This window comes from Trachypithecus francoisi, unplaced genomic scaffold (genome assembly GCF_009764315.1).
Source record: "Trachypithecus francoisi isolate TF-2019V2 unplaced genomic scaffold, Tfra_2.0 Lachesis_group3, whole genome shotgun sequence".
Classification (NCBI taxonomy): Eukaryota; Metazoa; Chordata; class Mammalia; order Primates; family Cercopithecidae; genus Trachypithecus; species Trachypithecus francoisi.
In genome coordinates, this window is record NW_022681468.1 from 146,905,210 (window position 1) to 146,921,808 (window position 16,599).

General features: G+C 38.2%; 1 protein-coding gene across 16 annotated transcripts in view; it reads right to left on the reverse strand.

The window, feature by feature from the left end:
* The window catches only part of TMEM62 (transmembrane protein 62), a 52,714-nt gene that overhangs the window by 26,556 nt on the left and 9,559 nt on the right, over positions 1-16,599 (reverse strand). For 12 of the 16 annotated variants that reach the window (XR_004432053.1, XR_004432051.1, XR_004432052.1 and 9 more), the window contains 5 exons: positions 12,293-12,434; positions 9,741-9,865; positions 9,471-9,593; positions 6,472-6,627; positions 3,582-3,741 (listed from right to left, as the gene is read on the reverse strand). Coding sequence is in view for 13 of the 16 variants with exons in the window: in XM_033190375.1 (XP_033046266.1) it covers positions 3,582-3,741; positions 6,472-6,627; positions 9,471-9,593; positions 9,741-9,865; positions 12,293-12,434 (706 nt within the window). In the remaining 3 variants the exon portion in view is untranslated. The remainder of the gene's footprint in view (positions 1-3,581; positions 3,742-6,471; positions 6,628-9,470; positions 9,594-9,740; positions 9,866-12,292; positions 12,435-16,599) is intronic. The other 4 variants (XM_033190383.1, XM_033190385.1, XM_033190387.1 and 1 more) reach the window with 2 other exon arrangements.

A 16,599-nucleotide genomic window follows, 5' to 3' on the forward strand; every position in this document is an offset into this window, starting at 1 on the left:
TGAACCAACCAAATGAAAATGTACATATCTATTTATATATATTTCTGTCTATCTATCTATGTGACATATTGGGATAACCGAACATTAGCTGAGTAGTTTGGTATTACAGAATTACTGTTAGTCTTCCAAGTATGATATGGTATCATGGTTAAGTTTTTTAAAAATAGTCCTTATCTTTTCATTTTTTTTTGAGACGGAGTCTTGCTCTGTCGCCCAGGCCCGGCTACTTTTTTGCATTTTTTAGTAGAGACGGGGTTTCACCGTGTTAGCCAGGTTGGTCTCAATTTCCTGACCTCATGATCTGCCCACCTTGGCTTCCAAAGTGCTAGGATTACAGGCATGAGCCACCATGCCTGGCCAAAACAGTCCTTATCTTTTACTGATACATATTGGCATATTTACATATGAAATGACATTGTACAGGGAGGGAAGAGAGGGATAAAGAAGGAACAAGACTGATCATGTGTTGATAATTGTTGAGATTGGCTGATGGATATATGGGAGTTCATTATAATATTATCTCTTTTGTATATTTAAAATTTTCCCATTATAAAAACTTTTTTTTTTTTTTTTTTTGAGACGGAGTCTCGCTCTGTCGCCCAGGCTGGAGTGCAGTGGCCGGATCTCAGCTCACTGCAAGCTCCGCCTCCCGGGTTTACGCCATTCTCCTGCCTCAGCCTCCCGAGTAGCAGGGACTACAGGCGCCCGCCACCACGCCTGGCTAGTTTTTTGTATTTTTTAGTAGAGACGGGGTTTCACTGTGTTAGCCAGGATGGTCTCGATATCCTGACCTCGTGATCCGCCCGTCTCGGCCTCCCAAAGTGCTGGGATTACAGGCTTGAGCCACCGCGCCCGGCCTAAAAACTTTTAAAATAACAATAAGAACTTACATTTGTGTTTTTTAAGCTTTGATTGCTCAAAATGTGCTTATATTATGTTATTGTTTTAAAGCAGGAATCTAGATTTCTCTAACACTTGAGATTAGAACTTTGTAGGGTCTACTCTTTAAATTGGCAAAGTAGGCAAAATAATCTTAAACTACAGGTACTCAAACTTCAGTGGACATCAGAATCACTTGGAGAGATTGTTAAACTAGATTGCTGGGTCCTATCTCCAAAGTTTCTGATTCAGTAGGTTTTGGATGGGACCTAAGAATTTCCATTTCTAACAAGTTCCCAGATGATACTGATGCCACTAGCCCAGGACCCACATTGAAAATTGATTTAAAGGTCTAGTTGCTACTAGACTGCAGGGAACCTATAGATAGTCAATAAATACAATGAGTAGGTAAAATATTAGATAATAAACACATGTCTTCTCCTACAGATTTTGAGTTTCAAATCTGACTCATCTATAGTTTACTGTATTTAAAAGGACAGAACTTTCCCACGAACAAACGAGGGGACGAGGTTCCCTATTTAATACTCAGTAGGTTGTTTAAAGTTATACATATAAGAAAACAGAAAACAGATCAGCCCTTGCCTGAGATTGAGGATGTAAGGAAAACAGATTGCAAAGGATATAAGAAAACTTTTGAGGGAAATGTATCATATTGCTTGTAGGCGATGACTTCAAGGATGTATACATATGTCAAAACTCATCAAATTGTATACTTTAAATATACAGGGTTTATTATGTTATTATGTAAAAATTATACCTCCATACCTTTGTAAGAAATGTTAAACATACAAAAAGTATGTGATTTTACATTCTTATTAAGGATTCAACTAAGCAGCTAGAAATGTTTCAAGGAATGTAAGCTATGTTTTTTTTTTCTTCATAAAGCTACAGAAGTTGTATGTATATCTTATTAAGAAAATAATACACTGGGGTTCTGAGGCTCTCCAGACTGTAGTGACTGTAAAGGCAGGGAATAATTTATTCTAGGTGCACATGAACCTTCACGTCTCTTTAAAATGATCCAGCTTCTTCTAATATGAGAGACCTTAAGGGTTCATCCCCAGCCATCTCTCCTACTTTTTCTGTTAAGTTTTTTCTTCCTTCTACACAGAACATTTTAAAGATGGGTGGCATAGCAGAGTGTCTTCTCTTGTGCAGACGTACAAGTTTCTCCATTTACAAACCAAGGGTAAAACTACCCACGACAAAGGATTGTTTTGCGGACTAAGTAAATAATTCTAAGTGCCTAGCATCTCCTTAGAGGGAGCTCAGTAAATAGTTTCTTCCTGCTCAACCTGTTTCTGTAGGGGGGATAAAAAAGATAATGAAAATAACTACATATGTTTTCTGAAAAATTATTTGGTGTTTCAAATTAAGTCTTAATATTAGAAGATTAAATAGTTAAAAACTGTCATCAAATCACAAAGTTGCAGAAATTGACAGTTGTGTGTGTGTGTCTATGTGTGTCTGTGTGTGTGTGTGTGTGTGTGTGTGTTTAAGAAACTAATTTCTGAGCACAGCTTATTGTCTTAAGAGTTTAATGAAACTGCTTTATTTTGGTAATGATTATTACTTTCTACTCTGGCAGGTGCTAATAAATTAAATGCCCTAAATTGAATCAGAATAAGAAAAGGCAAACTGGTACTGCATATGCTAAAGATGCTTATTCCCCTTAACAAAAAAGTGCCTTTGATGCGCTGGAAATTCTGTGTCCTCAAGCTTTCAAATAATGACACAATTGTCTTATAATTAGAGACAGCAATCAAAGACATGGAAACATAATACATGTTTTCTGACCTGTTACCCTTGGGTATACTGGAGAATTTGCCCCTATTATGAAAAGATTCTGGGCAAAGTTGGAAGAAAACAAAATAATGATTTCCTGGGGTTAAAAAAGGGAATCTATGGCCACTCCTCTTCTCCTCTGCCTAGTTTTTAATCTAATATTAGAATTATTCCTGAGTGCCCATTTTCAGAATATACTAAATACAGTGTATTCAATTTTTTTTTTTTTTTTTTGAGATAGGGTCTCGCTGTGTCACTCAGGCTAGAGTGCACTGGCACAATCAGAGCTCACTATAACCTTGAACTCCTGCGCTCAAGCGATCCTTCCATCTCAGCCTCCCAAGTAGCTAGGACTACAGATGAACGCCACCATGCCCAGCTAACTTTTATTTTTTTGTTGAGATGGGGTCTCACTATGTTGCCCTGGCTGGTCTCAAACTACTGGCCTCAAGCGATCCTCCAGCCTCAGCCCAAATTTTTTCACTTTTTTGTTTATTTTGAGACAGGGTCTGGCTCTGTTGCCCAGGCTGGAGTACAGTGGTGCAATCTCAGCTCACTGCAATCTCTACCTCCTGGGCTCAAGTGGATTCTCCTGCCTCAGCCTCCTGAGCAACTGAGACTACAGGCACATGCCACGTGCCCAGCCAATTTTTGTATGTTTTTGTAAAGAAGGGGTTTCACTGTTTTGCCCAGGCTGGTCTCGAACTCCTATGCTTAGGTGATCCGCCTGCCTTGGCCTTCCACAGTGCTGGGATTACAGGCGCAAGCCACCATGCCTGGCCCCCAGTTTTTTTTAAAACATAGTTTCATTACCAATTGACTAAAAAATTCCAAACCAGAATTCATTGTGGCTACAGCTTAATCATTTACATAGTAAATATAAATTACTAACTTACCTGGACGATTACTTCTATGTTATGTATCCCACTACTATAGTTTCTAGGATTCCACTTCAGCACGAAAATGGGACCAGACACATGAACAGCCTGGCCTAAATGAACTCCATCAATCTTAACTGTGACAGAAGTAACGGAGGATAAGGAAAAGGCCAAAACTCTAAAATGAGAGCATATATAAAACACATGGTTTGAGGTTTGTCATTGTTTTTGTAAAGGAGAAAAACCTTATTGTAACTTGCAAATATATACATATAGGCAGAACCATCATATTGTACAACTGCAGAAGTCACTATTCATATGATCTGGTTTCTTTCTGAATGGTGGCTTCTGGAGTTGGACAATTAGCAAAACTGAACTGGTAAGAAATTCGGAACTATTCTTTTACTTTTTAGAAAGAAAAATCAATTTTATTTTGACAAATATAGGTAAGGTAGATTCAAAGTTCTTTCCGAAGAAACTACAGAAGTACTGATTTTTCTCTTAGGAAAATAATATAGGGTAGAAATCTCATTTTGTCAACCCTACCATCTACTCATTTGGTACCAGGGTATCTGTCCCAAAGAAACAGGGTTATAACCAGGACTAGGCTACCAAGCCCTTTCAGAGAGCATGACACCTAAACCTGATATCCAGCTCCCACCAAAAAACCTAACTGACACGTGTGCATTCCATTTCATTAGTGATAAAAAAGAAATGTAAACATCTTGGTACCATTTTTTACAAGTTAATTAGTAAATACTTTTTCAAGCATAATATCCAATAATAATAAGAGTACTGTGAATTTGGCACTCATATATTGCTTGGTAATATTATAAATTAGCATCTGTTGTTGAAAGTAATTGGATACTTGATACACTGCTGGTGGGAGTATAAAATGGTGCAGCCACCATGGAAAACAGTATGGCAGCTCCTTAAAAAATTAAACAGATAATTACCATATGACCCAGCAATTCCATTTCTGGATATATATCTAAAAGAAGTGACAGCATGGACTTGAACAGATATCTGTACACCCATATTCATAGAAGCATTATTCAACACAGCCAAAAGGTAGAAGCAACCCAAGTGTCCACTGAACACATAAACAAAATGTGGTGTGTGTGTGTATATATGTGTATGTGTGTGTATATATGTGCGTGCGTGTGTGTATATATATACATATATACACACACACAATGTGCAATGGAATATTATTCAGCCTTTAAAAGGAAGGAAATTCTGACACATGCCGCAACATGTATAAACCTTGAGGATATCATGTTAAATGAAAATAAGCCAGTCACAAAAGTATACATATTGAATGGTTCCACTTATATGAGTTAGCTAGAGTAGTCAAATTCATAGAGACAGAAAGTAGATTGGTGGCTGCCAGAGTCTGTGGGAGAGGGAAGAATGGGAAGTTATTGTTTAATGGGTAAAAATTTCAGTTTTAGAAAATGATAAATGTTCCGGAAATAGATAACATTTATCCATTTGTGGATAACCATTGTGACGGCTGCACAACAATGTAAACTTAAACTTAATGCTACTGAACTGTACACTTAAAAATGGTTAAAATGGTACATTTTATGCTACGTGTACTTTGTTTAATCATGCTTACCATGATTAAAAATAGTGATTTTAGCTCCAAAAAAAAAAGGGATTGGGCAATTTTTATCAACAGTCATAAAAGAATTCAAACTCTTTCATCTAGAATCCCACTTCTAGAACTCTTTCTTAAAGAAATTATTCAAGTGAAGGAAGAATATATATGTACCAGATATTCATCCACAAATAAGAAAAAACTTAAAAGTTCACCAGTGAGACATGAAAATGGTTAGAAAAACTGTAGTACATTCTTTGTGTTGAAAGAAAACAAATCAGGAATTAGAATAGATGTGCCTTATGATTATAATTATATAAAAACATGCTTAAGAGAGAACGCCTGAGAAGAAATTCTCAGAAGTGTTAATAATAGTTCTGTTAGAAGTGGAGAAAACATACTTAAAATCCCATTACCCTGTTTTCCAAAGGTTGTTCTGTCATATTACTTTTCAAAAAAACTGTAAAAGTATATTTTTAAAAGTGCTCTTACACTTGAAAGAAGTTATATGTCTCTTTGCAAAAAGAATGTTAATGTCCCATTAGGATTCCATTAATCTATATACTCAAATTCACGGCCGAGCATGGTGGTTCAAGCCTGTAATCCCAGCGCTTTGGGAGGCGGAGGAGGGTGGATCCCTTGAGGTCAGGAGTTCGAGACCAGCCTGGCCAACACAATGAAACCCCTCTCTCTGCTAAAAATACAAAAATTAGCCAGGTTTGGTGGCACACACCTGTAATCTCAGCTACTCCAGAGGCTGAGGCATGAGAAAAGCTTGAACTCGGGAGGCGGTGGTTGCAGTGAGCCAAGATCAGGCCACTGCATTCCAGCCCAGGCAACAAAGCAAGACTCTGTCGAAATCAAAACAAAACAAAACAAATTCACTTGCCAACTGAATTTTCAATTCCATAAGGATTATATATGTATAGCTTTTGCTTTCTTAGAAGGCTACACAACAAAATGAAAACAAATTTGATATATAATGCAAATTTTAAAAAGTAGGCTATAAAGGAACGTGTACATTATGCTTATAGCAATGTAAAAGCATGCAAATAAAAAGGTTGGAATAAAATAAAACAAAAATAATAATGTTAGAATTACAGATTTCTGAATGGTTTTTAAAATTTCATCAGCTTAAAAACATGATCTGCTTTTTAACTTAATGGGAACAAAACACTAAGCAATCTATCTTTATATAATGTGTAGGTTGCTGTGAAAACTAAAATGGGGTGTCTTATAGCTTTCATACGACTTATCCTCCATCATTATCAAACTGAAAGAAAATTCTGAAAAATCACTACATACCTGATGTGTGTTGAGTGAAGAAGTCTTTCTAGTGGTTCATGTTTACCACAACTATAAAGGAGTGATTTAGGATTGGTGATAAGAATCACAGGCCATGTGCCAAAGATCAAATCTGCAAAGCTAAAGAGGTCATGATCAAAAGCAAAAATCCGGTACCTAGAGACCAATAATGATAAGGTAATTTAGTTACTTCACATTGTAAGAGGTCATGCAGGTAATATACAGAACAAATATAAAAATACATAACTAGGACTTTTTTACATGATGAATTTGAATACAGATTAAGTAATATTTTCTTTCTTTCTTCCCTTATCCCTATCACTTTGGCCTTCACATATGTCAGATAACTGGCCTCTGACTGGGCAATGGATTCAACTGTGCTCTTGAACAACACCTGGTACATGGCATGTACTCTTTAATTTTTAAATGAATAGTTGTTGAAGTAATTCATCTTATCCCTGTACTTTAAGACAACTTCGAACCTAAAACATTTATTATAACCCTAATACCTGACATTCTTCATCCCATCAACAATGCTACATAAAATACTAAGTAGCTGGGATTACAGGTGCCTGCCACTATGCCTGGCTATTTTTAGCAGAGACAGGGTTTCACCATGTTGGGCAGGAGTCTGGAACTTCTGACCTCACGTGATCCCCCTGCCTTGGCCTCCCAAAGTGCTGGGATTACAGGCGTAAGCCACTGCGCCTGGCCTTAAACATTTCTATAATTTCAAAGAAATTAAAGTTGTTTTCATTTTCCAAATGCAATAACAAAGGGTATAAAATATTCATTAAAGAATAACCAAAGTTTTATATCTTCTAACTTTTAGAATTAAAAAAAGAAATGATTCACTATGGCAGAAACACTAGTGCTCACCAAATACTCTACACATTCCCCTGCATTTTCCAGTTTCCCTGGTATCAGGTTGGGACCATGTGACTAGTTTTGGCCAATGGGCTGTGAACAGAAGTGACACATATCATGCCTGTGGTCCAGAGTACTTAAGAGTGGGTGAGTTCTCCCTGTTGTCTTCCCTGCCCTGGAATTGACATGTCGAAATAGGAATTTTAAGACAGACGAAGGCTGGGCGCGGTGGCTCAAGCCTGTAATCCCAGCACTTTGGGAGGCCGAGACGGGCGGATCACGAGGTCAGGAGATCGAGACCATCCTGGCTAACACGGTGAAACCCCATCTCTACTAAAATACAAAAAAACTAGCCGGGCGAGGTGGCGGGCGCCTGTAGTCCCAGCTACTCAGGAGGCTGAGGCAGGAGAATGGCGTAAACCCGGAGGCGGAGCTTGCAGTGAGCTGAGATCTGGCCACTGCACTCCAGTCCCGGCGACAGAGCGAGACTCCGTCTCAAAAAAAAAAAAAAAAAAAAAGACAGACGAAGTCTGAATTACTGACTCACCCCATGGACAAGAGTTGTTCTGACTCATATTGAATTTACACAAATGAAAAACATTTGTGTTAAGCCACTGATATTTCTGGATTTATCTGCATCTACAATAAGGCCTAGCCTAATATTACCAATATACTGTTTTTAAAAATTCTTCTATTGTAACCAACACAATGTAAGTGTTTATAAGGGCAGGTAAAGTTTAGGTCCTTTCAGTAAACTCCAGATAAAACCCCAAGGTTGGAACACAGGAAAGCTGGTGAAGACAGAAAGGAAATGGCTTCATAATTAACAACACAACTTGTAACTGGAGCACTTAGAAGAAATAAAGAAGCTGGTCAAGGCTTAGTAAGACTATCTCACAAAAGGCAATCATAGCCCAGCCCACAGCCTCACAGCCATGAACAGACAACTCTTAGCTCAAAGTAATTATAGTTGCCAAATAATTACAGGTTTCAAGCATAACTCATACAGTTTCTAAAAAGTCAACCAAAATGAGGAAGTACCTTTCAAGATGTAAAGTTCCTTTTTAATTAATGGAAATAGTTAAAAACAAAAAGATAACATATTCAGCTCAACAAATCTTTGTTGAGTACCTATTATCTTAGAGCACAGGGTTTGTATAAATTAAATAACTGTAGTAGTTAAACAATAAGATGATACTCCTCAAAACTTGATAAACTATTTCACTTAAATACTTCTTTTAAAAAAGAAAAAAACATATATTTAACTATACTACATGCTTTTGATAAACATGTTTTCTGTTAGACTTTAACCTTAAAAAAGTCAACTATCATCTATTTGAAGAACTTAAATCACTGCCATCTTGTAGCAGTAACCAGTATGGTAGATACAAAATTCAGGAGGAAAAAAAAGGTACTTCTAGTACTAGTATTTCTCAAACTGTGGTGCATAGACCACCCAGAGGGCTTTTAAAAAATGCAGTTTGGGCCAGGTGCCGTGGCTCACACCTGTAATCCTAGTACTTTGGGAGGCCAAGGCGGATAGATCACCTGAGGTCAGGAGTTCAAGATCAGCCTGGCCAACATGGTGAAACCCTGTCTCTACTAAAATACAAAAATTAGCCGGGCATGATGGCGGGTGCCTGTAATCTCAGCTACTAGGTAGGCTGAGACAGGAGAATCACTTGAGCCCAGGAGATGGTGGTTGCAATGAGCCAAGATCATGCCACTGCACTCCAGCCTGGGTGACTGAATGTGACTCTGTCTCAAAAAAAAAAAAACGTAGTTTGTTGGACCCTAATCCAGACCAACACAATCAAAATCTCTAGAAGTAGCGCCTGAAAATTTTTATTTTTCATAAGCTCCTCCATAATTCTTGTGCACACCAGAGTTTGAGTCCATTTCCTAATGGACATATCTTGAAAATCCAGTGTAACATAGTGATAGTAAACACACTGCTATGACAAGGTTTCCACAAAATGACAAAGATTGCAGAGCCATATATTACTTTAAAAAGACAGAAATATCACAAGTTTTTCTTTAACTGTGATCACCCATGATATCAGCAAGAAAACTATCATTGCTTTGGCAAAACTCATGTGTATAAGTTTTATTCTGTGGGGAGGTTCCCTTACCTCCTATTATCCTTCCAGTCTCCCACCTCAAGTTCCAAAGTGCCCTGGAAGTGACGAGTGTGCAAAACAGGCATCAGTCCACCAAGTGTATGGAGGTGTCCACACAAATAAGCTATAGCCGAACTAACCAGTGAAAAATAAATGAAATAAATGAACAAAGATAACTTGTGAGGCCAAAGTAATAAAAATGTCTTGCCAGAAAAGCAGAATAGGTACAGCAAAATAAAAAACTAAAAACAAATGAATTCTGATTTTGGAAGCTTGTCTCACCTCATTATTGACCGGATTCCTGGTGATGGAGAAAGAATAGTGGATGTTGTAAAGTGTCCAAACCAAATTGTATGGTTGCTCCAACTGCTTTCCTTGGCCAGTAATAAGAGCTCCTCCATCTTTTTCTGAAATGGGAGAAAAATGGAAGGATCTTAAATTAGGGCTCAGGCTAAAATCTAATGTCAACAGATTAAAAAACTCCTCTGAAGATGTATAATAATTATTATTTGTGTCTAGATCTTAAACCTTACTAGTTAATGACCTCTATGGACCTCTGTAAGTTTCAAATGGTTTTCACATATATTATATTTCATTTGATCCTAAAAATAACTCTGCAATAGGTAGGGAAGATATCCTATTTTAATAGATAAGGAAATTGAGAAATAAAGAAGTCATCACTAATCTTTACAGCTTTGTATAACACATTACAATTAATAAAAAGGATACAGAAACTAAACTTCTAAAATAATATCATGGAAAGACTTCTACCTAAATGTTTATAACAGCTCTGATAATAGCCAAAAACTAGAAACCATCAACAAGTTGTAATACATCCACACAATGGAATACTACTCAGCAACAGAAAGGAAAGAACTAATGATATACACAATCATATGGATAGATCTCGGAAACATACTGAGCAAAAGAAGCCAGACCCAAGAGTACATACTCTATGATTTCATTTATACAAAATTTTAAAACAAACAAAACAAATCTATACTGATAGAAAACCAATCAGTGATTCCCTAGGAGGTAAAGACTATACAAGGAAGACAAGACTTTAGGATGATGGAAATGTTCTAGTCTTAACTGTGGTGACAGTTATACCAGTATATACATTTGTCAAAACTCTTCAAACACTTAAAATGAGAGTATTTTATAGTATTCAAATCATACCTCAAAAGCTGATTTCAAAAAATAACTGGTACATATGTAAATATGCATTAATATTATCTGTAAGGTGCTTACAGCAATACATTTCTGGGCTCTACCCCCAGGGTTTTTAATTTGGTAAGTCTGGGGCAAGGCCAGGGAATCTGCATTTTGTAACACTCCAGCTGGTTTTCATGTACATGATCCTTGAATTCTACCTTAAAAAACACTATACTAAGGAATGGGATTTAATATAAGTTCATCAACCCTGACTAAAGACACTTGATAGATAGGAAACAAAATAGAACCCAATTAAATAAAATGCCTAAAGTAACGCAATGCATTTGACAATATTCTGTTCACTTGATTTCACATTCTTTCGAACTCTCGTATAACTCTGAACCTCATAGTTCTAATTTAACAAATTCTGCTCTTTATTATATTTATTTCTATACTGGTCTTATACCTTACCACTAGATTTAATACTCTAAGAGTCTAAGAACTTGATCTTACCATGTTTGTATTCTTTCATACGAGCACATATGTCTTACTTAGGGGCATATGCTTATTAAATAATGAGTTGGCATTTACTGTACCAAGAAATAATAAGAGGTTCTCAAATGAGACTTTCCACAGTTTAAATCCAGCAATCACCTAGTCTCGTCAAAATACTTGAAAATAAACGTAGTGATTTCAATAGTTGTCCTTCTCTTCTTAAAAAAATATAGACCAGCTGGGCACAGTGGCTCATGCCTGTAATCCCAGCACTTTGGGAGGCTGAGGCTGGTAGAACACTTGAGATCAGGAGTTCAAGACCACCCTGGCCAACATGGCGAAACCCCCTCTCTAGTAAAAATGCAAAAATTAGCTGGGCGTGGTGGCACATGCCTGTAATCTTAGCTACCTGGGAGGCTGAGGCACGAGAATTGCTTGAGCCTGGGATGTGGAGGTTGTAGTGAGCTGAAATCACACCACCAGGCCGGGCGCGGTGGCTCAAGCCTGTAATCCCAGCACTTTGGGAGGCCGAGACGGGCGGATGACAAGGTCAGGAGATCGAGACCATCCTGGCTAATACGGTGAAACCTCGTCTCTATTAAACAATACAAAAAACTAGCCGGGTGACGAGGCTGGCGCCTGTAGCCCCAGCTACTTGGGAGGCGGAGGCAGGAGAATGGCGTAAACCTGGGAGGCGGAGCTTGCAGTGAGCTGAGATCCGGCCATCGCACTCCAGCCTGGGCGACAGAGCCAGACTCCGTCTCAAAAAAAAAAAAAAAAATCACACCACCATACTCCAGCCTGGGCGACAGAGCAAAACTCCGTCTCAAAAAAAAAAAAAAAAAAACACTAGTTAGAACTGGCAGTTGTGGGAACTTAGGAATATACCACACAAAGTTGTATGTCCTGTTCCTTGCAAAGTGCATCCTGTACTCAGTACCTATTTAATACATGTTTATTCCATAAAGTGTGAGGTACTTCTTTCTCAGATTTTGGGACAAGAACAAGGATAGCAAAAATAGTGCTGAAATAGCCAGTAACTTCTAGCCATACCTGTAACCAAGTTAAATTTCTCTCAAGCATTCCTAGATAATAACAAGTTTACTTATGATAACTTTAAGTGATCCACATGTATCCATGAAAAAATAAGTAAGCTACAAAGGGAAGTAAGATTTTTACTACACCTTATCTAAAATTCCAAAGAAATTATAGGGTCTCTTAGGCCCTGGATTTATGGTGGCATCTACACAGATGAATGAATAGTTGCCAAAGGGAGTACTGTGGACATAATGGAAAGAGCCATCTCTACGTACAGCAGAATATTTCCTAAAAAATAGAAGACAGGAGGGTGTTAGTATAATCATAAAAAGACAATGCTTTAAAATTCCTTCCCTAATACACAAGATTTTACCTTCCTTTGAAAAAGAGATTTGCTGATCTGACAGAGAAGTATACTAAACTAGATCCACAATGGATAAACTGATGAAATTGCAAAGTTTTTCTCCCATTGTCCCCAAAGACTCATGCAAACTAATTCATCAATAACCAAACACAAGTTCACCAAGTAACGTTCAGAAGTAAGAGAGCTCTTTTAGGCAGTCCATTAAATGTTCAAAAAGAAACAAATCAGAATAAAGTGGAACAGTATTTATCAATCATTTGCAGATTTAGTGAGGGCCTACTAAGTACCTAGAAGAATTCTTGGTGTAGTGAGATACAAAAGCTGTTTACTTCTTGAAACAGGACTACAGAGGCTTAATTCACAAGAAAGACAAGACGAAGTCTTCAAGCAAGGAGAAAAATATTAGTCTAGGTCTGGGTTGTTAAATCTTTTTCAGTTCCTAAAGATACATTGATAACACACACAGAGTCTATATCCACTAATGAAAGTTTACCACCTTAAGTGTCAACAGTGTTCAGGTGTCCATAAAACTGCAGAGTGAAGCCCAGGAAGAAAGGATGGGTAACACAGTACAGAGCACGCACTCATTAAGTATGTGTTGAATAAATAAGAAGGAAAGTAGCCGGGCGCGGTGGCTCAAGCCTGTAATCCCAGCACTCTGGGAGGCCGAGACGGGCGGATCACGAGGTCAGGAGATCGAGACCATCCTGGCTAACACTGTGATACCCCGTCTCTACTAAAAAATACAAAAAACTAGCCGGGCGAGGTGGCGGGCGCCTGTAGTCCCAGCTACTCGGGAGGCTGAGGCAGGAGAATGGCGTGAACCTGGGAGGCGGAGCTTGCAGTGAGCTGAGATCCGGCCACTGCACTCCAGCCCGGGCGACAGCGAGACTCGGTCTCGAAAAAAAAAAAAAAGAAGGAAAGTATAGATTTTTTATTGGGGGGCATACCTATATTATTCAAATGTCAGAACATTATCAGGAAAGTTGGTATTATCTTTAATCTAAGTGTCTTACATGATTTTTACCTAACAGCATATATTTAAAAATACAAATTCCTGAAATTTAATATGCTAGTGGGCCACAAAAGCCATCATGTATAATGTAACCCAAGTAAATATATTATACAGAAATTACAACTAATACTCAGAAATTAGTCAAACCCAATTTAAACAATGTCAATTAGTTCTATTGCCTTTCTTCTTGGTATTTTTAAAATTTCTATTTCAGGGCCAGGTGTGGTGGCTCACACCTATAATCCCAGCACTTTGGGAGGCCACGGCGGGTGGATCATGAGATCAGGAGATTGAGACCATCCTGGCTAACACGGTGAAACCCCATCTGTACTAAAAATACAAAAAAATTAGCCAGGCATGGTAGTGGGCGCCTGTAGTCCCAGCTACTCGGGAGGCTGAGGCAGGAGAATGGCGTGAACCCAGAAGGCAGAGCTTGCAGTGAGCTGAGATCACGCCACTGCACTCCAGTCTGGGCAACAAAGTGAGACTCCATCTCGAAAAAAAAAAAAAAATTCTGTTTCAGGGTTTTAGTCTAAATTAAAATTTTTACTTATATTTTTTCTTATTTTATGTTCAGCTATTCCTCAGAATCTTATAATCTTACATATGTTGTTTCCTTTCCTGCATTTTTGATGCATTAAAATCCAACTGTCTAAAAATAAATCCAACTATTTGAAAACACAAGTTAAAATATATGATGCTAACATAATATGGGATTTTGGCATTCTCTGGGGCTTATTTTATTTTTTTGAGACAGGGTCTGGCTCTGTCACCCAGACTAGAGAGCAGTGGCATGATCTTGGCTCACTGCAATCTCAGCCTTCTGGGCTCAAGCGATCCTCCCATCTCAGCCTCCTGAGTAGCTGGGACTAAAGGTGCACGCCACCATGCCCAGCTAATTTTTGTATTTTTGTAGAGATGGGGGTTTCACCACCTTGCCCAGGCTGGTCTCGAACTCCTGGACTCAAGTGATGCACCTGCCTCAGCCTCCCAAAGTGCTAGGATTACAGGCATGAACCACTGCATCCAGCCTCTTCGGGACTTCTTTTTTTTTTTTTTTTTTTTTTTTTTGAGACGGCGTCTCGCTCTGTCACCCAGGCTGGAGTGCAATGGCGTGATCTCAGCTCACAGAAAGCTCCGCTTCCACTCTGGGACATTTTTAAGATCAAGATTTAACTTTAATTTTTTTCCCTCAGATTGATATTTCTATAATATTTACATTTTTAGTAAAATGCCATTTATTAAATTCAGATAAAGTTTAGGTGGCTAAAAACAAAAATACAAAGGTAAAAAACTTTAAAGTGACTATTCACTTTACTTTCCAAATAACCACTCAGCCCCAGTTCCTGTTAATTATTTTTGAATGTCTCCTAACTGCCCATAGTCACCATCAAAGATACAAACAGTTAACAGGAAGTGAAAGATTTTCATCTCTGTCCTTTTCCTTTCTCACATTAACAAAAGAGAACAACCTCCTCTTCCAATGTATGGTGACTCTAATTATACAAACTCAGTTAACCAGTGCTTTTTGACCTATCATCCTCAAATTGATGTCACCATCTCCATATCCAGGAACTTAGTTCAGATGGGTATGTCTCTTCATATCATGACTGGACTATTGCAGGATCCTCCTATGTAGTCCACGTAACTCCAATATCTTTTTTCCTTTTTACCCCATCTTTTTCCTTTTTTATTGTGGGATTGCCCTTTATAAAACACTATTTTAATTATGTTACTTGCCTCCTTAAGAACCTATGCTGAATTACCAACTATTACCCATCACATCTCAACTTCTATGCTTGTTACTTAAGACCTCCATAAATTAGCCCTAAGCTACCTATCCAGTGTCATACCAGTCCTCAGTATGAATGTTAATTCTGGTGATACCAGTTTCCTTACTGCCCCAGCAAAGTTCAGTTTTTGGTTTCCCAGTGCGTAGCTTTTAAAGATCTATTCATACCTATCCTTTTGCCTAAAATATCCTCCTTGGCATGTCTTAGTTCTTCAAATGCTACTCATTTTTTAAGATTGGACACATTTTTTGCTTCTTTCATAAAGTCTTCTCTATGTCCACCCCACACTTTTCTGATTTCTCACAGTGATTATCATGTGTACCAAATAATCTAGCATTTCATCAGCCATTCCTTCATGTTCTTTTCTAATTGTTTCCTAAATAATTCTGATGTCCCTTAACTATACTATCAGTTCCTTGAAGGCAAAAGCCAAATTTTTAACATTAGCTCATGTATCTCTCACACTATCCAGCTAGGGAGGGACTCTCAACAAATATTTGCTACATGATTGATTGACAATGCAGGACAAAGCTACTGAATATCCTGAGGCTGAAAAGTGAACTGCAACCAAAAGAGGAATCTAAACATAATGAAACTAGAGAATTGGTTTCTAATTCAGAGATCCCTTGCCTTTTCACATTCATGACAAATAAAGATTATTTTAATATTTACATGACACAGGATGAAAAGATAAAGCAGCCAGGTGACTAACTGGGCTCTCCAGCCACCACAGAGGCCAGGAAAATCAGTATCTCAGGATTCTGAAAACCCAGTGACCTCAGTAGTGTGGCTGACAAGCTCTGATATAAATGACTTCTCTTATGTATCAATGACTTAAAAAATTGTTTAAGCCCATGTGGAATATTAAAAGTACCATTAGCCAAAACAAAGCATTAAACTACATGCATACTTCAGAGATATTGTGGTTCCTGACCACCACAATTAAGCAAATATTGTAAAAAAGCGAGTCACATGAATTTTTGGTTTCCCAGTGTGTATGAAAGTTATGTTTACGGCCGGGCGCAGTGGCTTATGCCTGTAATCCCAGCACTTCTGGAGGCCGAGGCAGGCAGATCACTTCAGGTCAGGAGTTTGAGACCAGCCTGGCCAACATGGCAAAACCGTCTCTACTAAAAATACAAAAATTAGCCAGGCATGGTGGCACATGCCTGTAGTCCCAGCTACTCAGGAGGCTGAGTCAGGAGACTCGCTTGAACCAGGGAGATGGAGTTTGCAGTGAGCCAAGATGGTGCCACTACACTCCAGCCTGGGCAACAGAGC